The 24,560-nt window shown below is 40.5% G+C and overlaps 1 protein-coding gene across 1 annotated transcript; it reads left to right on the top strand.

Annotated features, from left to right (window-relative positions):
- Positions 1 to 2,211: 2,211 nt before the first annotated feature.
- Positions 2,212 to 3,170, top strand: LOC118933128 (olfactory receptor 688-like). The gene is given in 2 exon segments (XM_036927103.2): positions 2,212 to 2,767; positions 2,770 to 3,170. Coding segments are annotated over 2 exon segments (957 nt in total).
- Positions 3,171 to 24,560: the final 21,390 nt, after the last annotated feature.

Genomic DNA, 24,560 nt, shown 5'->3' on the forward strand with positions numbered 1-24,560 from the left:
TTTGAGTTATTTGTATACGGTGTAACAAAAGTGTCCAATTTTATTCTTTTGGAGATGACTATACAGTTCTTCCAGTACCATTTACTGAAAAGACAATCTGTTCCACATTTCAGTTTTTACATACTTGTCAAAAACCATTTGACCACATGGGTAAGGGTTTATTCCTAGGCTATTTTATTCCATTGTCTATATGTCTGTCTTTATGTTAGGTCCACACTGTTTTAATTACTAGGTCTTTATGAGTTTTGCAACTATGAGATCTACAATTTTGTTCTTTATCAAGAATCTTTGGCTACTCTGAGTCCCTTGAGGTTCCATATGTATTTTAGAAAGGGATAGTCTATTTCTGCAAAAACACCATTGTGGTATTACTGAGATTGCAATAAATCTGTGGACTGCTTTTGGGTACTACTGACATCTTACTCTTCTAGAACATGAACATGGGATATATTTGCATTTATTTGTGTTATCAATTTCCTACCTCAACATTTTGTAATTTTCAACATACAAGTCTTTCAGCTTCTTGTCTGAGTTTGTTACTAAGTATTTTGTTTTTGATGCTATAGTAAATTGTTTTCTTACTTTTTCAGATTCTTCAAGATTATGGTATAGAATACAACTTATTTTTGTGTGTTGATTTTTTTAATCTGAAAATTTTCTGACCTTAGAAGTTCTAACAGTTTTTTGGGGCAATCCTTGTATGATATCCTACATACAATATCAAGTCATCTCTGAAGAGAACATTTTCTTCTGTGGGAGAACAAGGACCTAGAGATTCCTAGTCTGCCATTTTGCTACCACCAGTCTCTCAAGCATACTTTTTGAAACAAAATATTTGAAAAATTCTCCAAATATGAAGAATTAACATACCAAGAATGTGAAAATGAGGGCGATAGGTGTGAAAGGGCCAAGAGTAAATAAACTACTGAATTACTTCAAAGAACTTTTCTAAATGTGTACAATAAATGCTATATTTCTAACTTACACCATACAGAAATACAGAGGGGTTAAAAGTTGGTTGCCACTTGTCCCTCCTTGTATCTTCTATTAAAACACTGATGATTTTTAAATATAGCTATAGGCCTGTCTTTAACATCACTCTCATAATCAGAAGAGGAAACAAATATGTTCTATAGAATACTGACCTAATGGCTAAGATTTTACAGAAAGAGTGCTGGAATTAAATGCAGAATATTAAATTGTTGCTGTAGCTTTGTCACTTATTAGTGATTTCAATACGATTCTTATCTAGACAAATCTTTCAACCTCTGCTTCCTCATATGAATAGCAACACCTATACTGTGAAGATTAAATGAAGTGGTTCATGTCACGAACTATTTCCCAACAAGGCATTCAAAAGAGAAGCCTGGTAAGTGTTCTCATTGTGGCTTCTTATTCCCTTCCTGAAGATCCCCAAGAAAGGATCAATACCTCTGACCTTTAAGTTTACTTCCCTCCTACAGCTCAATGGTATTCCTCAAAATTCACATGTTGACATCCTAACTTCTAGTACTTCAGAATTAACCATCTTTGCAGATAAGGTCTTAAAAGGAATAATTAAGTTAAAATAAGATCTTTATGGAAGGCCTTAATCCAATATAACCAGTGTTCTTAAGAAAAGGAAATTTGAATACAGACATGTGTATGCCCAACAAGGACGCCAGAAAAAACATTAGAAGAAGAGAGCCATCGCAAGATAAGGAGAGAGGCCTTAGAAGAAACCAAGTATGCTGACACCTGGATTTTGGACTTTTAACCTACAAAACTGTGAGAGCAAATTTCCATTGGTTAATTCACCCTGTATGTGGTATTTTGCTTTTGCAACCCTTGAACATGAGCACACTCCAGATATGATGGTTTCTTCATAGTGTATGTGTCTCCTGAATTATGTCCACATTCCCACTCAGGGATTTCATCTAGAACTTGATAAAACCCTACTCAGAATTTCAGGCACATAAAGTCATTAAATCTTTCCTTTTATTATATTAAAATCTTAATTTAGGATCTATCTTGGACTGGCCTTTATTTTTAGATAAACATTTTCCCAGAGTCTCACAGAAATAGAGGATGTATTATATCAACAAGGACTGAGTAAACTGTCAATAAATCTTATACCTCAACACAAATTTTGACCTTCAGCTAAGCTAACCAGAGTCTATTCTTGCTTCCCTTTCATTTATAGGCACATGCTGAGAACAGATATCCCATGATATGGATACTGCAGTGAGTATATTCAATAGCTCAGGACCTCAAGTGTCTGAGTTCCTCCTGATGGGGCTCCCAGGGATTCACGAGTGGCAGCACTGGCTCTCCCTGCCCCTGGCTCTGCTCTACCTCTTAGCACTTGGTGCCAATCTCCTCATCTTGATCACCATCCAACATGAGCTTACACTGCACCAGCCCATGTATCAACTCCTTGGCATCTTGGCTCTAGTGGACATTGGACTGGCCACGACCATCATGCCCAAGACCCTGGCCATTCTCTGCTTTAATAACAAAACCATCAGCCTCCCTGAGTGCTTTGCTCAGATGTATGCCATCCACTCTTTTATGTGCATGGAGTCGTGCATTTTCCTCTGCATGGCTGTGGACAGATATGTAGCCATTTGCTATCCCCTTCAGTACCCCTCCATAGTCACAGAGGCTTTTGTGGTTAAAGTCACATTGTCTATGCTGCTCAGGAATGGCCTGCTGACTATCCCAGTGCCTGTCCTGGCTGCCCAACGACACTACTGCTCCAGGAATGAGATTGACCTATGCTCTAACTTGAGGTCACTAGTCTGGCCTGTGATGACATCACCATTAACAGATTTTATCAGTTGGTCTTGATCTGGGTTATGGTTAGAAGTGACATGTGTCTGGTCTTTGTTTCCTATGCTTTGATTATTCGTTCAGTACTGAAGCTGAACTCTGCTGAAGCAACATCTAAGGCCCTGAGTACCTGCAGCTCCCATCTCATCCTTATTCTCTTTTTCTACACAGCCATTATTGTAGTATCTGTCACCCATCTGGCAGAAAGGAGGTTTCCCTTCATCCCTGTTCTCCTCAATGTGCTGCACATTGTAATACCCCCAGCCCTTAACCCCATGGTATATGCACTTAGGACCCAGGAGCTGAGAGTGGGCTTCCAGAGGGTGCTCGGTTTGGGTGAGAATGTGTCCAGGAAGTGAGCTAAATGACAGGATTTTATAAGTGATAGTGCAGAAAAACAACATGTTTTGGAGCCCAACAGTCATGGGTTAAAAGTCCACATCTCCCAACTGCTAGGAACATCAACTCAAATTCACCTATTTTATACATACTATGTACAATACACTGGCCTAAATGTTTTAACAAACACTAACTCATTTAATTGCCCTAACAACCCTATGAAGCAAGTAAAATTGTTATTTCTACATTTTTTCAGATGAGGCAAGAAAGTTGAGAAATTTGCCCAAGGTCAAATGGGAAGGAAGTTGCAGAGCGCGATTAGACCCCAGGCAGCCAGGCTCCAGAGCCCTTCCTCTTAACCTGTTCTCTCTATTCAACCTCTAATTTTAAAAATGTAAACTAAGATGACAATAGATAGGAATGATATGTAACAAAGTAAAGTTATATATCACTTGTCTTATTAAGAAAATTCCACTTAAAAGTTGGCAGCAATTTTTCTGTCTAACAAGAAATACAGAATATTTTTATTTTAATTCCTCTACAGTCACTCTAGAGTCACTCTTAGTTATATAAGTCAAGAATTTAAAAGGAATTAGTCACTCTATAAACACTTTACCAAGTCATGAATTCATTTTCATTAGCCCAAAGAGGAATATTCCAATCACTTTTTTTGATTTGAAAGTACTTGAACTTCATTCTAATGAATTTTGAAAATCCTAATGAGATCCAATAGTTCACTGGAAGTACAAAGGACAATAAAGGGTAACTTTTACCATAACAGATATGATATATGTTTGGGGACAAGGAGCAGGGAAAGTTGGTCAATTTTTTTTTATTTATTTCCACACCAGAGTATAGATCAGCCTGTATGAAATGCTGGTTGCATGATGACTCACAGATGTGGTTAGAAAACTCTTCTGACCCAAACACATTGCATTAAGGAAATTTTGAGAAGTAAAAACTAACTGGTGCCAATAAATGTAGAAGCCCATGTGTAAGAAATTTAGACCACTAAAACTCAAGGAATTGGATCACCTTTCCTTTGACAGAGTCAGTTAGATAGTAAATGCTTTATTATATCAGCAAGGCAGAATTGGACCATGTGCTTTCACCTGATTTTAACACAGATCCCATATACAAAGAACAGGTATTTTATTGTGGTTTTGATTTGTACTTTCTGATAGCTACTGATGTTGAGCATCTTTTTGTGAACTTACTGGCTATTTGTACTCTCTCTGGAGAATAGTTTATTCAGATCCTTAGTCCATTTTTAAATTGGATTTTTAGTTGGGTTATTTGTCCTTTTATTATTGAGTTGTAAGAGTTCTTTGAATATTCTAGATACAAGTTACTTATCAGATATGACTTGCAAGTACTTTCTCCCATTCTGTGGCTTGCCTTTTTATTGTCTTGATGGTACGATCTGAAGGACAAACAGTTTAATTTTGATGCAGTCCATGTATGTTTTCATTGTTGCTTATGATTTTGATGTCATATATAAGGATTTGCCTAGCAAAAGGTTATAAAGATTATTCCAATATTATCTTCTAAGGGTTTTATAGTTTTAATTCTTCCTTTAGGCCTATGATCCATTTTGAGTTAATTCTAATGCATGATGTAAGACGAGAGGGTCCAACTTCATCCTTTTGTGTGTAGATATCGAATTATCCCAGCACCATTTATTTAAAACACTATTCCTTCCATTGAATTCACTTGATAATCTTGTCAAAAACCAGTTAATCAGTGAAGAACCAAGATGGCGGCATGAGTAGAGCAGCGGAAATCCCCACCCAAAACCATATATATTTTTGAAAATACAACAAATACAACTATCCCTAAAAGAGAGACCAGAAGACACAGGACAACAGCCAGACTACATCCACACCTGCGAGAATCCAGCACCTCGTGAAGGAGGTAAGATAGAAGCCGCGGCCCAGCGGGACCCGAGCGCCCCTCACCCCAGCTCCTGGCGGGAGGAGAGGAGTCGGAGCAGGGAGGGAGAGGGAGCCCAGGACTAACACCCAGCCCCAGCCATCTGCACCAGAGTGCAGACACAGTGCATGCATGGTGTGCAGGATACTAGGGGAACAGGACAGTAAGACCTGTGAGTGGGTCCCCGCAGCCAGTGCTGCTGGGACAAAGAAAAGCAAGTGCTTTTTGAAAGTCTTAAAGGGACAGGGACCCCACCGCTGGATGGAAGCATCCCGGGACACTTAGCCCAGCAGCTGGGAATCCCAGGGAACTCCAGGAACCCTAATCCCCTGGGCATCAGCACAGCTCAGAGGCCCCTCACGGAGATAAACAGCCTCCCGGCTGTTTCTCCTCTAACACGGCTCCGCCATATTGGAGCAGCAGCCTGAGGCAGGCCACACCCATACCAACCGCAGAGCTTAACTCCACAGCGGCTGGGCAAGAATTAGAAACCCCACCTGCATGCAGCTGCCCAGCACAAGCCGCTAGGGGTCACTGTTCTCCCAGGAGAGGAAGGCCACAAACCAGCAAGAAGGGATGTTCTCCCAGCCAACACACATGCCAGCTCCCCATAAATACCTCTATCGCCATGAAAAGGCAGAAGAATTTGATACAGACCAAGATCACAGAGGCAAACCCTGATAAGGAGATAGACCTAACTAATCTCCCTGAAAAAGAATTCAAAATAAAGCTCATAACCATGCTGATGGAGCTGCAGAGAAATAAGCAAGAGCTAAGGGATGATGTCCGGAGGGACATTACAGAAATGAAACAATCTCTGGAAGGATTTATAAGCAGAATGGATAAGATGCAAGAGGCCATTGATGGAATAGAAACCAGAGAACAGGAACACAAAGAAGCTGACATAGAGAGAGATAAAAGGATCTCCAGGAGCTTCGGGGCAGAAGATGGCGGCGTGAGTAGAGCAGCGGAAATCTCCTCCCAAAACAACATATATCTATGAAAATATAACAAAGACAACCCTTCCTAGAATAAAGACCAGAGGACACAGGACAACATCCAGACCACATCCGCACCTGAGAGAACCCAGCGCCTCGTGAAGGGGGTAAGATACAAGCCCCGGCCCCGCGGGAGCCAAGCGCCCCTCCCCCCAGCTCCCGGCGGGAGAGGAGCAGGCAGAGCGGGAGGGAGACGGAGCCCAGGACTGCCGAACACCCAGCCCCAGCCATCCGGGCCAGAGTGTAGGGCCCTCGATACTGGGAAAACAGGGCAGCAAGAACAGTGAGCAGGCACTGGAGGCTGGGCGACAGAGGACATAAGAAAAGCGCGCGACCATTTTTTTTTTTTTGCTTTTTTGCTGCTTTGTTTTGGCGAGCGCTGTTTGGAAGTCTTAAAGGGACAGGGACCCCAATATTAGGGAAACAGGGCAGAAAGACCGGTGAGCAGAGGCCTGAGGCTGGCACCGGAGAATAAAGAAAAACGAACGACCACCTTTTTTTTTTTAAATAAAAATTTTTTTTTTTTTTTAATTAAAAAAATTTTTTTTCTTGTTTTTTTTGTGGTCGTTGTTTTGTTTTGGCGGGTGCTTTTTGGAAGTCTTAAAGGGGCAGGGCGGGACACTTAATCCAGAGGTAGGGAATCCGGGACCTCTGGGCACCCTAACCCCTGGGCTGCAGGGAGCAGGGAGGCCCCTTACGGAGATAAATAGCCTCCCAGCAGCTCCTGCTCCAACGCGACTCCACCATTTTGGAGCAGCTGCCCGAGCCAGGCCACGCCCACAGCAACAGCGGATATTAACTCCATAGCAGCCGGGCAGGAAGCAGAAGCCCTGTCTGCGCGCAGCTGCGCAGCACAAGCCACTAGAGGCCGCTGTTCTCCCAGGAGAGGACGGCCACAAACCAACAAGAAGGGAAGTCCTTCCAGCCGTCACTTGTCCCAGTTCTGCAGACTATTCCTATCACCATGAAAAGGCAAAGCTACAGGCAGACAAAGATCACAGAGACAACACCAGAGAAGGAGACAGACCTAACCAGTCTTCCTGACAAAGAATTCAAAATAAGAATCATAAACATGCTGACAGAGATGCAGAGAAATACGCAAGAAAAATGGGATGAAGTCCGGAAAGAGATCACAGATGCCAGAAAGGAGATCGCAGAAATGAAACAAACTCTGGAAGGGTTTATAAGCAGAATGGATAGAATGCAAGAGGCCATTGATGGAATTGAAATCAGAGAACAGGAACGCATGGAAGCTGACATAGAGAGAGACAAAAGGATCTCCAGGAATGAAACAATATTAAGAGAACTGTGTGACCAATCTAAAAGGAGCAATATCCGTATTATAGGGGTCCCAGAAGAAGAAGAGAGAGGCAAAGAGATGGAAAGTATCTTAGAAGAAATAATTGCTGAAAACTTCCCCACACTGGGGGAGGAAGTAATCAAACAGACCACGGAAATACACAGAACCCCCAACAGAAAGGATCCAAGAAGGGCAACACCAAGACACATAATAATTAAAATGGCAAAGATCAAGGACAAGGAAAGAGTGTTAAAGGCAGCTAGAGAGAAAAAGGTCACCTATAAAGGGAAACCCATCAGGCTAACGTCAGATTTCTCAACAGAAACCCTACAGGCCAGAAGAGAATGGCATGATATATTTAATACAATGAAACAGAAGGGCCTTGAACCAAGGATACTGTATCCAGCACGACTATCATTCAAATATGACGGTGGGATTAAACAATTCCCAGACAAACAAAAGCTGAGGGAATTTGCTTTCCACAAACCACCTCTACAGAACATCTTACAGGGACTGCTCTAGATGGGAGCACTCCTAGAAAGAGCACAGCACAAAACACCCAACATATGAAGAATCGAGGAGGAGGAACAAGAAGGGAGAGAAGAAAAGAATCTCCAGACAGTGTATATAACAGCTCAATAAGCAAGCTAAGTTAGGCAGTAAGATACTAAAGAGGCTAACCTTGAACCTTTGGTAACCACGAATTTAAAGCCTGCAATGGCAATAAGTACATATCTTTCAATAGTCACCCTAAATGTTAATGGGTTGAATGCACCAATCAAAAGACACAGAGTAACAGAATGGATAAAAAAGCAAGACCCATCTATATGCTGCTTACAAGAAACTCACCTCAAACCCAAAGACATGTACAGACTAAAAGTCAAGGGATGGAAAAACATATTTCAAGCAAACAACAGTGAGAAGAAAGCAGGGGTTGCAGTACTAATATCAGACAAAATAGACTTCAAAACAAAGAAAGTAACAAGAGATAAAGAAGGACACTACATAATGATAAAGGGCTCAGTCAAACAAGAGGATATAACCATTCTAAATATATATGCACCCAACACAGGAGCACCAGCATATGTGAAACAAATACTAACAGAACTAAAGGGGGATATAGACTGCAATGCATTCATTCTAGGAGACTTCAACACACCACTCACCCCAAAGGATAGATCCACTGGGCAGAAAATAAGTAAGGACACGGAAGCACTGAACAACACAGTAGAGCAGATGGACCTAATAGACATCTATAGAACTCTACATCCAAAAGCAGCGGGATATACATTCTTCTCAAGTGCACATGGAACATTCTCCAGAATAGACCACATACTAGGCCACAAAAAGAGCCTCAGAAAATTCCAAAAGATTGAAATCCTACCAACCAACTTTTCAGACCACAAAGGCATAAAACTAGAAATAAACTGTACAAAGAAAGCAAAGAGGCTCACGAACACATGGAGGCTTAACAACACGCTCCTAAATAATCAATGGATCAATGACCAAATCAAAATGGAGATCCAGCAATATATGGAAACAAATGACAACAACAACACTAAGCCCCAACTTCTGTGGGACACAGCAAAAGCAGTCTTAAGAGGAAAGTATATAGCAATCCAAGCATATTTAAAAAAGGAAGAGCAATCCCAAATGAATGGTCTAATGTCACAATTATCGAAATTGGAAAAAGAAGAACAGATGAGGCCTAAGGTCAGCAGAAGGAGGGACATAATAAAGATCAGAGAAGAAATAAATAAAATTGAGAAGAATAAAACAATTGCAAAAATCAATGAAACCAAGAGCTGGTTCTTCGAGAAAATAAACAAAATAGATAAGCCTCTAGCCAGACTTATTAAGAAGAAAAGAGAGTCAACACAAATCAACAGTATCAGAAACGAGAAAGGAAAAATCACGACGGACCCCACGGAAATGCAAAGAATTATTGGAGAATACTATGAAAACCTATATGCTAACAAGCTGGGAAACCTAGGAGAAATGGACAACTTCCTAGAAAAATATAACCTTCCAAGATTGACCCAGGAAGAAACAGAAAATCTAAACAGACCAATTACCAGCAATGAAATTGAAGAGGTAATCAAAAAACTACCAAAGAACAAAACCCCTGGGCCAGATGGATTTACCTCGGAATTTTATCAGACATACAGGGAAGACATAATACCCATTCTCCTTAAAGTCTTCCAAAAAATAGAGGAGGAGGGGATACTCCCAAACTCATTCTATGAAGCTAACATCACCCTAATACCAAAACCAGGCAAAGACCCCACCAAAAAAGAAAACTACAGACCAATATCCCTGATGAACGTAGATGCAAAAATACTGAACAAAATATTAGCAAACCGAATTCAAAAATACATCAAAAGGATCATACACCATGACCAAGTGGGATTCATCCCAGGGATGCAAGGATCGTACAACATTCAAAAGTCCATCAACATCATCCACCACATCAACAAAAAGAAAGACAAAAACCACATGATCATCTCAATAGATGCTGAAAAAGCATTTGACAAAGTTCAACATCCATTCATGTTAAAAACTCTCAGCAAAATGGGAATAGAGGGCAAGTACCTCAACATAATAAAGGCCATCTATGCTAAACCCACAGCCAACATTATATTGAACAGCGAGAAGCTGAAAGCATTTCCTCTGAGATCGGGAACTAGACAGGGATGCCCACTCTCTCCACTGTTATTTAACATAGTACTGGAGGTCCTAGCCACGGCAATCAGACAAAATAAAGAAATACAAGGAATCCAGATTGGTAAAGAAGAAGTTAAACTGTCACTATTTGCAGATGACATGATACTGTACATAAAAAACCCTAAAGACTCCACCCCAAAACTACTAGAACTGATATCGGAATACAGCAAAGTTGCAGGATACAAAATCAACACACAGAAATCTGTGGCTTTCCTATATACTAACAATGAACCAACAGAGAGAGAAATCAGGAAAACAACTCCATTCACAATTGCATCAAAAAAAATAAAATACCTAGGAATAAACCTAACCAAAGAAGTGAAAGACTTATACTCTGAAAACTACAAGTCACTCTTAAGAGAAATTAAAGGGGACACTAACAGATGGAAACTCATCCCATGCTCGTGGCTAGGAAGAATTAATATCGTTAAAATGGCCATCCTGCCCAAAGCAATATACAGATTTGATGCAATCCCTATGAAACTACCAGCAACATTCTTCAATGAACTGGAACAAATAATTCAAAAATTCATATGGAAACACCAAAGACCCCGAATAGCCAAAGCAATCCTGAGAAAGAAGAATAAAGTAGGGGGGATCTCACTCCCCAACTTCAAGCTCTACTATAAAGCCATAGTAATCAAGACAATTTGGTACTGGCACAAGAGCAGAGCCACAGACCAATGGAACAGACTAGAGAATCCAGACATTAACTCAGACATATATGGTCAATTAATATTTGATAAAGGAGCCATGGACATACAATGGCGAAATGACAGTCTCTTCAACAGGTGGTGCTGGCAAAACTGGACAGCTACATGTAGGAGAATGAAACTGGACCATTGTCTAACCCCATATACAAAAGTAAACTCAAAATGGATCAAAGACCTGAATGTAAGCCATGAAACCATTAAACTCCTGGAAGAAAACATAGGCGAAAACCTCTTAGACATAAACATGAGTGACCTCTTCTTGAACATATCTCCCCGGGCAAGGAAAACAACAGCAAAAATGAGTAAGTGGGACTATATTAAGCTGAAAAGCTTCTGTACAGCAAAAGACACCATCAATAGAACAAGAAGGATCCCTACAGTATGGGAGAATATATTTGAAAATGACACATCCGATAAAGGCTTGACGTCCAGAATATATAAGGAGCTCTCACGCCTCAACAAACAAAAAACAAATAACCCAATTAAAAAATGGGCAGAGGAACTGAACAGACAGTTCTCCAAAAAAGAAATACAGATGGCCAACAAACACATGAAAAGATGCTCCACATCGCTAATTATCAGAGAAATGCAAATTAAAACTACAATGAGGTATCACCTCACACCAGTAAGGATGGCTGCCATCCAAAAGACAAACAACAACAAATGTTGGCGAGGCTGTGGAGAAAGGGGAACCCTCCTACACTGCTGGTGGGAATGTAAGTTAGTTCAACCATTGTGGAAAGCAGTATGGAGGTACATCAAAATGCTCAAAACAGACTTACCATTTGACCCAGGAATTGCACTCCTAGGAATTTACCCTAAGAATGCAGCAATCAAGTTTGAGAAAGACAGATGCACCCCTATGTTTATTGCAGTACTATTTACAATAGCCAAGAATTGGAAGCAACCTAAATGTCCATCAATAGATGAATGGATAAAGAAGATGTGGTACATATACACAATGGAATACTACTCAGCTATAAGAAAAGGGCAAATCCAATCATTTGCAGCAACATGGATGGAGCTGGAGGGTATTATGCTCAGTGAAACAAGCCAAGCGGAAAAAGAGAAATACCAAATGATTTCACTTATCTGTGGAATATAAGAACAAAGGAAAAACTGAAGGAACAAAACAGCAGCAGAATCACAGAACTCAAGAATGGACTAACAGGTACCAAAGGGAAAGGGACTGGGGAGGATGGGTGGGTAGGGAGGGATAAGGGGGGGAGAAGTAGGGGGGTATTAAGATTAACATGCATGGGGGGGTAGGAGAAAAGGGAGGGCTGTACAACACAGAGAAGGCAAGTAGTGATTCTACAACATTTTGCTATGCTGATGGACAGTGACTGTAAAGGGGTTTATAGGGGAGACCTGGTATAGGGGAGAGCCTAGTAAACATAATATTCGTCATGTAAGTGTAGATTAGTGATAGCAAAAAAAAAAAAAAAAAAAAAAAAAAAAAGGGCAGTTCCTGTGTGGTAACCTCCAACGAGTTCTACACAAGGGTATAAAGGGCATATAAAAGTGTAGGCAAAGGGTCTGTTTGTGTTTATACAGAGGATCAAAGCCTAATTGGGCTACCCCGAAAATGAACTAAGATACGATATGAAAAAGAACTTCCAACATCTGCACCCTCTGGAAGACTCATGCCAGAAGATGATCATCAAAAAACCCCAACAAAGATCCACGCACTGCTACAGCTGTAGATGCACTCATCCCACCAGTTCCTGGACCTGCCATGGGAATGAGGAAGGAGATATCTAAGCTGGCCTGTGCATACAGTAAAACAACAAAATTGGACTGGATCTATACTGTTGGAACTCAACCAAGAATTTGGAGAAGTGCAAATTGTAGCGCTCCAAAGTCTTACAACTACAAACTATTTATTGTTAAAAGAACATATGGCATGTGAACAGTCCCCAGGAATGGGTTGTTTTAATTTGTCTGATTTCTCTCAGACTGTTCAAATTCAGTTGGACAATATCCACCATATCATAGATAAGTTTTCACAAATGCCTAAGGTGCCTAACTGGTTTTCTTGGTTTCACTGCAGATGGCTGGTAATTACAGATATGCTTTGGTTATGTAACTATACTCCTATTATGTTAATGTGTGTGTGCAATTTAAGTAGTAGCTTAAAACCTATACATGCTGAAGTTACTCTACAAGAAGATATATCAAAGAAATAATCAATCTTCCCATGTTTTCTTCCGCCTGCTACTTCTATAGCTTTTCTTCTTCCTTCCTAATTACAACCCTTAAATAGAATTCGTGCCTCATATCAAATTTACCGAGTATCATAATTCTTCCAAGTGGTAAAGATACCTCAAGACAAATGCTGGGCATAGAAGCCACAGGGCATAAATATGCAAAGAAGTAAAAAGCTAACTTTTTCAAACAATAAGGCTTCTCTCTCACTTACCAACTTCACATTTCCCTGTATGGCCCCGGAAGATGACTGGTTAGCCAGAGACGGGTAAGATTCCTCAAGGGAGGAACAACCTAAGACAGGCACAGTCGCAGGGGGGCCATCAGGTGAGAAATTGGGGATCAACAGAGGTGAGGCTTAGAACCTCACCCCCCCGTTCTGAGAGAAATCTTCTGCATACGTGGATGTTTTATTGCCCTGGTCTAGCTTGGATTAACACATAGTCTACAGGCACACACCTGATCATCTACATGTGCTCTCTTACAACACTAAACTATGTTTTCTACCTTTATCTTATATCTACCTACCACTTCAGCATTTTATTAAAAATAATAATAATAAAGAGAGAAATGTGGTATCCACATATAAATCAAGTATAAAAACCAAATGAGTATTCATATTTGAACTGACTGTTTATAGTTCATAATGCATGAGCAAAACCGAAAGTTTCTGTGATGACTGCCCTTGTACTGTTCACTATGTAACTTATTCATTATGTAAGAATTTGTTCTACATGTAAAAACTTGTTTGTTATGCCTCAGAAGATTGGAGACTGACAAAAATTAGGCTTGGGGTGGAATAATGATTGTGCATTGAACATTGACTCCCCTATACAGAATTTTATTGTCGTTAACAACCATTTGATCAATAAATATGAGAGATGCCCTCACAAAAAAAAAAAAAAAAAAAAAAAGGACAGACTTCCAATGGTAAAATAAATTAGTAACCGGGATGTAATGTATAGCATAAGGAATATAGTCAAGATATTGTAACAGCCTGGTAGGGTGATAGCTGGAACCTAGAATTATGTATATAAATGTTCTACCACTGTGTTGTACACTTGAAACTCATGTAATGTAATACTGTGTGTCAACTACCCTTCAATAAAAAATAATTATTAAAAAAAAAAAAAAAAAAAAAAAAAGGATCTCCAGGAATGAAACAATATTAAGAGAACTGTGTGACCAATCCAAAAGGAACAATATCTGCATTATAGGGGTACCAGAAGAAGAGAGAGAAAAAGGGATAGAAAGTGTCTTTGAAGAAATAATTGCTGAAAACTTCCCCAATCTGGGGAAGGAAATAGTTTCTTGGACCATAGAAGCCCACAGATCTCCCAACACAAGGGACCCAAGGAGGACAACACCAAGACATATAATAATTAAAATGGCAAAGATCAAAGACAAGCACAGAGTGTTAAAGGCAGCCAGAGAGAGAAAACAGATTACCTACAAATGAAAACCCATCAGGCTATCATCAGACTTCTCAACAGAAACCTTACAGGCCAGATGAGAATGGCATGATATATTTAATGCGATGAAACAGAAGGGCCTTGAACCAAGAATACTGTATCCATCACGATTATCATTTAAATATGAAGGAGGGATTAAACAATTCCCAGACAAGCACAAGTTGAGGGAATTTGCCTCCCACAAACCACCTCTACAGGGTATTTTAGAGGGACTGCTCTAGATGGGAGCCCTCCTAAGACTAAATAGATGTCACCAGAGAAAATAAAATCACAGCAAAGAAAGCAGACCAACCAAATACTAAGTAAAGGCAAAAATAAAAATCAACTACCCACAAAAGCAGTTAAAGGAAACACAAAAGAGCACAGAATAAAACAACCAACATATAAAGAATGGAGGAGCAGGAATAAGAAGGGAGAAAAATAATCACCAGACAGTGTTTAAAATAGCTCAATAAGCTAGTTAAGTTAGACAGTAAGATACTAAAGAAGATAACCTTGAACCTTTGGTAACCACGAATCTAAAGCCTACAGTGGAAATAAGTACATATCTTTCAATAATCACCCTAAATGTAAATGGACTGAATGCACCAATCAAAATACACAGAGTACTAGAATGGATAAAAAAGCAAGACCCATCTATATGCTGCTTATAAGAGACTTACCTCAGACCCAAAGACATGCACAGACTAAAAGCCAAGGGATGGAAAAAGATATTTCATGCAAACAACAGGGAGAAAAAAGCAGGTGTTGCAGTAGTATCAGACAAAATAGACCTCAAAACAAAGAAAGTAATAAAAGATAAAGAAGGACATTACATAATGATAAATGGCTCAGTCCAACAAGAGGATATAACCATTATAAATATATATGCACCCAACACAGGAGCACCAACATATGCGAAACAAATACTAACAGAACAAAAGGAGGAAAGAGAATGCAATGCATTCATTTTAGGAGACTTCAACATGCCACTCACTCCAAAGGATAGATCCACTGGACAGAAAATAAGTAAGGACACAGAGGCACTGAACAACACACTAGAACAGATGGACCTAATAGACATCTATAGAACTCTACATCCAAAAGCCACTATTTACAATAGCCAAGAAATGGAAGCAACCTAAGTGTCCATTAGTAGATGAATGGTTAAAGAAGATGTGGTACATATACAAAATGGAATATTATTCAGCCATAAGAAGAAAACCAGTCTTACCATTTGCAACAACATGGATGGAGCTAGAGGGCATTACGCTCAGTGAAATAAGCCAGGCGGAGAAAGACAAACACCAAACGATTTCACTCATATGTGGAGTATAGGAACACAGAAAGACTGAAGGAACAAAACAGCAGCAGAATCACAGAACCTAAGAATGGACTAACAGTTACCAAAGGGAGAATGGGAGGGAAGGGAGGGATAAGGGTGGGGAAAAAAGGAAGGGGGCATTACGATTAGCATGTATAATGTGGGGGGGGCATGGGAAGGGCTGTGCAACACAGAGAAGACAAGTAGTGGTTCTACAGCATCTTACTACACTGATGGACAGTGACTGTAATGGGGCTTGTGAGGGGGACTTGGTGAAGGGGGGACCTTAGTAAACATAATGTTCTTCATGTAATTGTAGATTAATGCCAACGAAATAAAAAAATTAAAAAAAACAGTTAATCATAACTGTGTGTTTATCTCTGGGCTCTCAATTCTGTTCCACTGACATATTTGTGTATATCCTTATATTACTATCATGCTGTTTTTATTACTATAGCTGTGTAGTAAGTTTGGAAGTGTGCATCCTCCAAACTTATTCTTCTTTTTCAAAATTGTTTTAGGTCTTCTGGGTCTCATGAATTTCCATCTAAATTTTAGAATAAGCTTGTTCATGTCTGCCAAAAAGGCAGTCAGAATTTAGATAGGGATTTCACTGAATCTGTGGATCAGTTTAGGGGTATTGCCATCTCAACGATAGTAAATCTAATCCATGAACACAAGATATCTTCCCCTTTATTTACTCCATCTTTTATTTCCTCAGCAATGTTTTGTCATTTTCAGAGTTACATTTTACACTCCTCTTATTAAATTTACTCCTAAATATTTTACTTTTGTGGTGCTATTGTAAATGGAATTGTTTTCTTAATTTCATTACTGAATTGTTCATTGTTAGTGTAAAAATATGACTTTTGTATAAATGAGCTGGTACTCTGCAACCTTGCTGAACTTGTTTATTAGTTTTAATGGTTTTTTAGTGGTTTCCTCAGGATCTTCTACATACAGGCTCATATTGTCTACACATACAGATAGTTCTACCCCTTCCTTTACATTTGGATGTGTTTCTTTCAGTTTCTTGCCATTGCCCCTCCTAGAAACTCACTGTGATGCTGAACAGAGGTGGTGAGAACAGATACCTCTACCTTATTCGTGATCTTACAGGGAAAACTTTCAGGCTCTTGTCAATGAAGATGTTAGCTGTGGGTATTTTAATCTCATCCAAAAATTTTGTCTGGTTGGGGGAATTCCCTTTCCCTAGTGTGTAAGTGTTTTCATCTTTAAGGATTGTTGGATTTTGTCAAATGCTTTTTCTACATCTTGAGGTGATCATGTGGCTTCTGTTTTGTAGTCTATTGCTATGATGAGTTACATTGATTTTTAGGTATTAAACCAATCTTAAATTTGTGAGATAACTACACTTGATTATGTGTATATTCATTTTTCTGTATCATTGAATTCCATTTGCTAGTGTTTTATTAAGGATTTCTGTGTCTGAACACATATTTTGAATGCCCAAATTATAATTTTTACATCTTTTTCAACATACGCTATCAATTAACCAAATGCAAACAATCTCTTGAATCAAACTGACTTTCCAAAACTGCAGAGACATAGGATCCTGCACACATAGGACCTTTACAATTGGAAGTCACCACATAGCTGACAGCCACAGAGACACATACTCCAGAGACAAGAAGAAAGGTGCTGAGCTCTACATGCCCATTTTGTTCCCTTTATATTAACTACGCATATTAAGACATTCTTTCTACTCTGAAAGTGAGTCAAAGATTAACAGAAGTCAGGAGTGTTATGATGGTGGACTGGCCAGTACATGGTACAATATACCAAGAAGGGGGAAATGTGCCTCCCTAACATTAGTAAACAATGAATTGTGTCTAGCTATTTGTAAGAGATACTAATTTATACTAGATTGATCAAATTGGAGTTTATCCCATCTCTCTCTCTCTCTCTCTCTCTCTCTCTCTCTCTCTCTCTCTCTCTCTCTCTCTCTCTCTCTCTCTCTCTCTCTCTCTCTCTCATCCAAAGCTATTAATACCATCCTTCACTCAGCTTCATGTTTCAGACAAAAAGGAAGAAATGGAAAAGAAGTCTTGAGAGGTTTTTACATCTCACTGGTCAGAAATGAGTCTGATGTTCATCTCTAGTTACAAAGAAGACTCAAAAGTGTAGTATTTTAGTTTCCCAATCTCTTATGATAGAGGAAAGCTATGGAGAGATGGGTCTGAATGGATGCTGAATAGCTAACCCTCAGTAAGACAAGAGAATACACATTATGTTTTTTCATGCATTATTTTCAGAAATTGACAAAATAATGGGCCATGAAGAAATTCTCAAAAATTCCAAAGAGTAACTAAGTTCCAATGATCTCTGAATCAACATGACAAACTCAGAACTCACTGCAGCTTCCTCCTTCCAATCCAAACTAGTAATAACTAACAACATGTTAAATAATAAATCAATTTATCACATGATACAAAACAAATGGAGATCCACTGATGAAACAGAATAAATGGGGAAACTCAAAGATGAAGGGCAACCATGATGGAATTATGGAAGAATGGAACCCCCCCAAAGGTGAAGGTGCGAGGGAAAGCCCTGCTACAAAAACAACATTGATTCAGACTGAGAAATGTCTAATACTAAGAGAAAGGGGGGCATGAGAAAACCAACCTGGTGCTTAATGGGTAGCACAGTAGGTGTAGCCAGGCAGGTCTATCTTTCTACACACACACTCTTGAACCAACATGTGGTTCAAAAGTCAAGCAACAGGTGTGGCTGTTCCAGAATATTGGAGATTGGGGTCAGAATGCAGGGCAGTGACCCACATGGCTATAAACAGCCATACCCCATGAGGCATGGGGAACAAGTTCAACCCTAAATCACGATGTTATCATGCCCCACACACACCCCGCACACACACAACATGTTGCATCAAACAAATATAGCAGCAATCTGAAATTTCCTACCAGAAGAGAAAAACCATCAACCAATGACCAAGATGGCTTGGCCTAAATTCTGGACAAGTTTCCTCCTGACTATGTGCCTCTGGCCTCCTTTCTCTTAAGGCAATGAGTTTCTTAAGAAATGAGTCAGGCAGAGAAAGACTTTAGGAAACTTCTCATTATAAATTCCTTCTTTGCCCTTTGCAGTGTATATAAATCTTCTATCCTATTGCCAGTTTCACAGTGTAGGAAATGTCTTTCTCATGGATCTGGGAACTATCTCTTGAAATGTAAGCATTGAAGGAGAAAGCACCCCATCTCCCAGTCTCCATGCAGGGCAGGAGCCCAACCCTCTAAGGGCGCCAATTAGCAAACACAGATGGCCTAATCAGACAACAACATTGCCAATCTCAGGAATAACTCAATGTGTTTGACACATCACATCAATCAACCTACCACTGAAGTCCTCCACACCTGTTCCACTAAGCTCACCTCAGGGCTTAAAAGCCTTCTACCTGACACCTTACCCAGCCCAACCCCACCTTACATTTTAGCAGAACAGGGTATCCAGTCTTGGTCACCTTACATTTTAGCTGAACAGGGTATCCAGGCTTGGTATGTGCTCTCTTCCCCACTGCAGCAACAGTATTGGAATAAAATCAACTTCCATTTGCTCATCCTGCCCAGCACAATTTTTCATTAACACCAAGTACAACCAGCTATTTGAGCAAAGTCAACATGAAAGAGTGGCATTACACTATAAGCCCAACACACTCCCAAAGAGACAGAATAAATTCAACAAAACTAACCAAGAAACTCCTCTCATGGGAACTTTGTGCTAACTCTTGACTTCAGGATTCCAGTGACTCATCCTTTCATTCATGAGGAGGCAACACCGCTGTTACTACCTCTAGGCAATGCGCTTTGTTTCTTACTGACTACAACCGTATAAGTAGTACCTTTTATGAAATCGTTTCTCATATTATTCAAATTAGAGTAAAATATGTTGGGGAGGATGTGGAGAAAAAAGAACCGTCAGGCACTGTTAGTGGGAATGTAACGTGGTGCAGCCACTGTGGAAAACAGTATGAGGGCTCCCCAAAATATTAAAAATAAAATAACTTCTTAATCTAGCAATTCCACTTCTGGGTATTGATCCAAAAAAAGAAAAAAAAACACTAATTCCAAAAGGTAATATGCATCATCACATTCACTGCAACATTATTTACAATATCCAGAATATGGAAACAACTGAAGTGTCTGTGAATGTATGAATGGATAAAGAAGATGTGGTGGAAAAATACAAGAAAATATTACTCAGCCATAAAAAAAGAATGAAATCATGTCATTAGGGAAAACATGGATGGGCCTAGAGGATATTATGTTAGGTGAAATGAGTCAGGCAGAGAAAGACAAATGCCATATGACCTTATTTACATGTGGAATTTAAAAAAACAAACAAAACAAAAAGCTCATTGATAGAGAACAGATTGTCAGCTGCTAGAGGTGCAGAAGAGGAGAGCATGAAATGGGTGAAGGGGGCCAAAAGGTACAAACTTCCATTTATAAAATAAGTCACGAATGTAATGTACAGCATGGTGACTATAATTAATAATACTGTATGGCACATTTGAAAGTTTGGACAAAGATTAACTCATAAAAGTCCGTATCACAACAAAAAAAAACATTTTGTAAAATGTATGGTGATGGATGTTACCTAGATTTATTGTGGTCATCATTTCACATTACATACAGATGTCAAATCATTTTGTTATATATCAGAAAATTATATAATATAATATGTCAACTATACATCAATTAAAAAAATTTTTTAAGTTATTCTAATTTGAATGGGCCATCTGTTGCCTCTTGGAACTCTTGTCTACTACAGTGCTCATTCAATTAGGCAGCACGGAAGTCATTAGCAAGAGCAGTTTCACCGTAGTGACAGGACAGAGTTTAAATGGTCATAGAGGAGAAAGTGAGAAAGTGAAGGTAATATACAAAATGACTCTTACAACACACTGGGTCAGTGAGAGGCGGACCCTGAGGACACAGGGGAGCCAAGGGGAAGTGCCACGGAAAGATCTGGGTAGAAGTTTGTGCAGTGGAGATGCTATCTGAAGTTGGCAGTCCTTGGACGCTGCATACATTGAGGTGCATGATACAGGACAGAGGAAGACTGTTACAGACACGGGAAGGGGCTACACTCGGTTCTGCTCTATGACCAGAGATATATTACAAAACAACTGAGCACAACTGAATTTCACATTTGCCTCTGTGCAATGTCGTCCACTAGAAGCACTGCGTGAATGCAGAAAACTGCATCAAACAGAAAAGGAGCTGCACAGGAATATACAAAACACACAGTCCAAATTTCTACCAGCTACCCTCTTCTACTTCACAGCCTTCTGGTTGATTTCAAATAAATATCCTTCTCCCACTTCACAAGCTCTCACAAGCAGCCCTTCTGCCACCTTCCACAAGCAAATTCCATGCATTTTACAAAGTGTTACACTCATAGTAGCATTTGTGTTTCTCTTAACCACTTAACAATGTAAAACTGCTCCTATTTATCATACTTTACTTTTTTATGTGTCACTACCACAGTTGAGTACTGTGTTCCTAAGTCCATTTGTCATAAATCCTGTGGTTTTTCACATGGTATATTGCCTAGCACAGTGATTTAAGAACTCATGCGTCCCGTTATAAAAGACCTGATTCACTTGCCTCAGGGAGCAGGGAGGAAACCAAGCCCAGAAAGAGGGGAGGACATGCCTCCTTCCAAGAGTTACTTCCCCGGAAGGGCTGTCCGTCAGATGGGCTTCACCGGGACTAGGTTTGAGCAGGACTGCTCCCGGAGGGGCCGACACAAGCCTCCAAACTCACTGGGGCCCTGCCTGCTGTAGGGAGACAACCACCGGCCCTGAGGGGGAGCTGGATGAGACACAGGGGTCATGGAATGGGCCCCGGGTGGGTCAGACCAGGACCCGGTTATTTCATGGCTGTGATATATAACCAAAACCCCCAGAGTGGTAGGGACAGGGATAGAAGTGCTGTGAGCAACAGAGGGCAAAGCACAGGCAGCCCCAGCCTGACAAGGGGATACAGCCAAGCAGGAAGCCCCAGCCTGAGGGCACCTCATGGCCGCTCTGCATGAGTAAATACACAGCCATGTCAGGGACACTGGCGGGGGAGGCGGAGGCAGCCCACCTGCACAGGAGTCCATCCTGGTCTGTGATTCAGGCTCACAGCCCTTGCATTTCTCAACTTGCCCACCTTTCCTTCCATCAGGCTCTTCCCTGAGCAGGGGTTAGAGCTGAGTAGAGGCGAGACCAGGGAGGTGAGGCTGGAATCTGGTGTGGCTGCATTGGAGATGATGGGGTTCTCCAGCCAGAGGACTATTCACAGGAGACCTCTGGGCTCTCACAGCGTCAGGCACACAGGAGGCTCGCAGGAAAGATGTGGTAAGTTTTAAGATCTGTGGTGACTCCTTGCATTGTCCCTGTGACTTTCCAAACCTCCTGGAATCTGAGGTTACTGGGGATACTGGGGCCAGTGCTACCAAGCTGGATCACAGGGAACCCAACATCAGATCTCATGTTAAGGTGTTACTGGGTGTAACTGAAAGGTGGAGGACAGGATTTGAAAGTGACCTGAAATTCAAATCTGTATCTATCTCCTTGATCTAGATATTTGCCCTGTTCTGTGCTCTGGGAGGTTGATCTCTAGGACCCACTTCAGTTGGGTTCCCTGACCAGACCCTTCAGACTGGGACTTATGCCACCTGCTACCCTGGTTCTCAAGCCTTGGGACTAAGACTGAATTATACCACCACCTTGCCTGGTTCTCTAGCTTGCAGACAGCAGATTGTGGGACTCACCAGCCTCTGTAACTGCATGGGGCAATTCCCACGGTACATCTCTCTCTGTCTCTAGCTCTGTATTCACCTGTCTACATCCTACTGGTTCTCTTTCTCTGGAGAACTTAGCCTATTACAATATAGTCCCCCTAAGGGGAAAACTTGAGAAAGGAGACATTCTTAGTTGGTAATTAACAGGAAAACACAGAAGAGGAAGGAAGGAGACAGGGCAGGAAGTGGAGGAGGCAGAGGACGAGGAGGGGGACTGGGAGGGGAAGAGGACAGGAAGGGAAGGGGGGAAGGGAAGACTTTCTTTGAGAATGGGAAGATTCTCTTGAGAATTTCTAATCACAAGTCCACACTTAGGATGTCTGCAGGCTGGTACTCTTACAACTTGCGCCCTAAAATCTCATAGGTAAATCGTTGGTGTTATTGTCTTCAAACTGTAACATTCCTTTCTTATCATTTTAGTATCTATTAGGGTCTGCATGGTAACATCTTCAATCATACTGATCCTTGGGTTTCTCTTTCTATGATAGTCTTACTAGGGCTGTACTGATTTTATTATTCTTTCTAAACAACCAATTGTGTCCTTTTGTTGATGTTTTCTATAACTTCTGTTTTCAATTTTATCAGTTCCATTATTGTTTATTAATTCTTACTCTTCTTTACCTGGACTTAATTTTTTCTTCTTTTTCTAAATTCCTATATTGTCAACTTAGATACTTAATTTAAAATCTTTTTTTCTAATTTAAACAATAAAAAGTATAAATTGCTCTCTAATTTCTCATTAGCTCTATCCCACAACTTCTGCTATGTCGTTAACATCAATTCGAAATATTTTCGAACTTTCTCTGTGATGCTTATTAAGCCATAGATTATTTAGATGTGCACTATTTATTTCTAAGACTTTTGAGTTTTTCATGCTATCTTATAGATATTGTTTCCCAGTTCAATTTTGTTCGCTAAGAAAATGTATGTCAGGTTTTCTTCTTTTGAAATTTATCGAGACATAATTTATGATGCAACACACACAAAAATGCGCTGCCCTCCTTCCCCCGTGCCATTTTCCAGCCCCGTCTAGTACTATCAGCCTTACTCAAAAGAATATGAAACAAGCCTGCGTGCTGCTTATTAGGGAAGAACCTTAATTCCACCTCCTCTGCTTCTACATAGGGAGGATTTTTTTTCCCCTCACAAGGAAGGAATAGTGAGAGTGAACAATTCTGCTCTCTTCTTTCCACTTCTCTGCTCCATTGCCTGCTTTTCCATTCGGGAAGAAGGATCACTAATACACTTGGACAGAGATCACTGGGAGCAGTGGATGGGGTTAATGCACCCCAATGTAGGAAATAAGTTCTAAGCTGCTCATTTCACTGCCTGCCCCAAGGGTCTGTAAGAACAGCACTGGACTCTTGCGCATTGTGTTCGAGTATCATATACTCACCGGTGTGAGAACCTCATGATCGGCTTCCCAGGGAGAAACCTGGAGGCCAGCCACTCTCTTTTGCATTTCATATTCTGCTGGGGCTCTGTTTATGGGGATTCTGCAATGTCCCTTGCAGGTAGTAGGGTGATTATACCCAGAGCCTAATTTTCATGTCAAATCTCCCCATATGAAGGTGGGAAGAAGGAGTAGAAAGGAGATGTAAGGCCTAAAATCAAGGGAATAAAATGGAGGAACTCCTCTCTGTCTGCTGGTCCCCGCTCTCTCGTGTGGCCATGACCCAGCACGTGGCCCCTGCACACAGGAGTGTGTGGTTCTGACCCTCCTCACTTGGATCACTCTTCACTTCCTTGTGAACCATCTCAACTACTAAGAGCACGAAGGGAATAAAGAGTGAAGAATCTGATTTTTTTATCTCAACAGCACTTCTGAGCTTCTTTCTCTCAAAAAGGTGCCCTGTCCCTGTCTCCTGATGAGCATCTGATTCTAGGATGGGAGATCTGTCCTCCGAGTCTAAACAGAACATCACA

Source organism: Manis pentadactyla, chromosome 9 (assembly GCF_030020395.1).
Source record: "Manis pentadactyla isolate mManPen7 chromosome 9, mManPen7.hap1, whole genome shotgun sequence".
NCBI classification, from domain to species: domain Eukaryota; kingdom Metazoa; phylum Chordata; class Mammalia; order Pholidota; family Manidae; genus Manis; species Manis pentadactyla.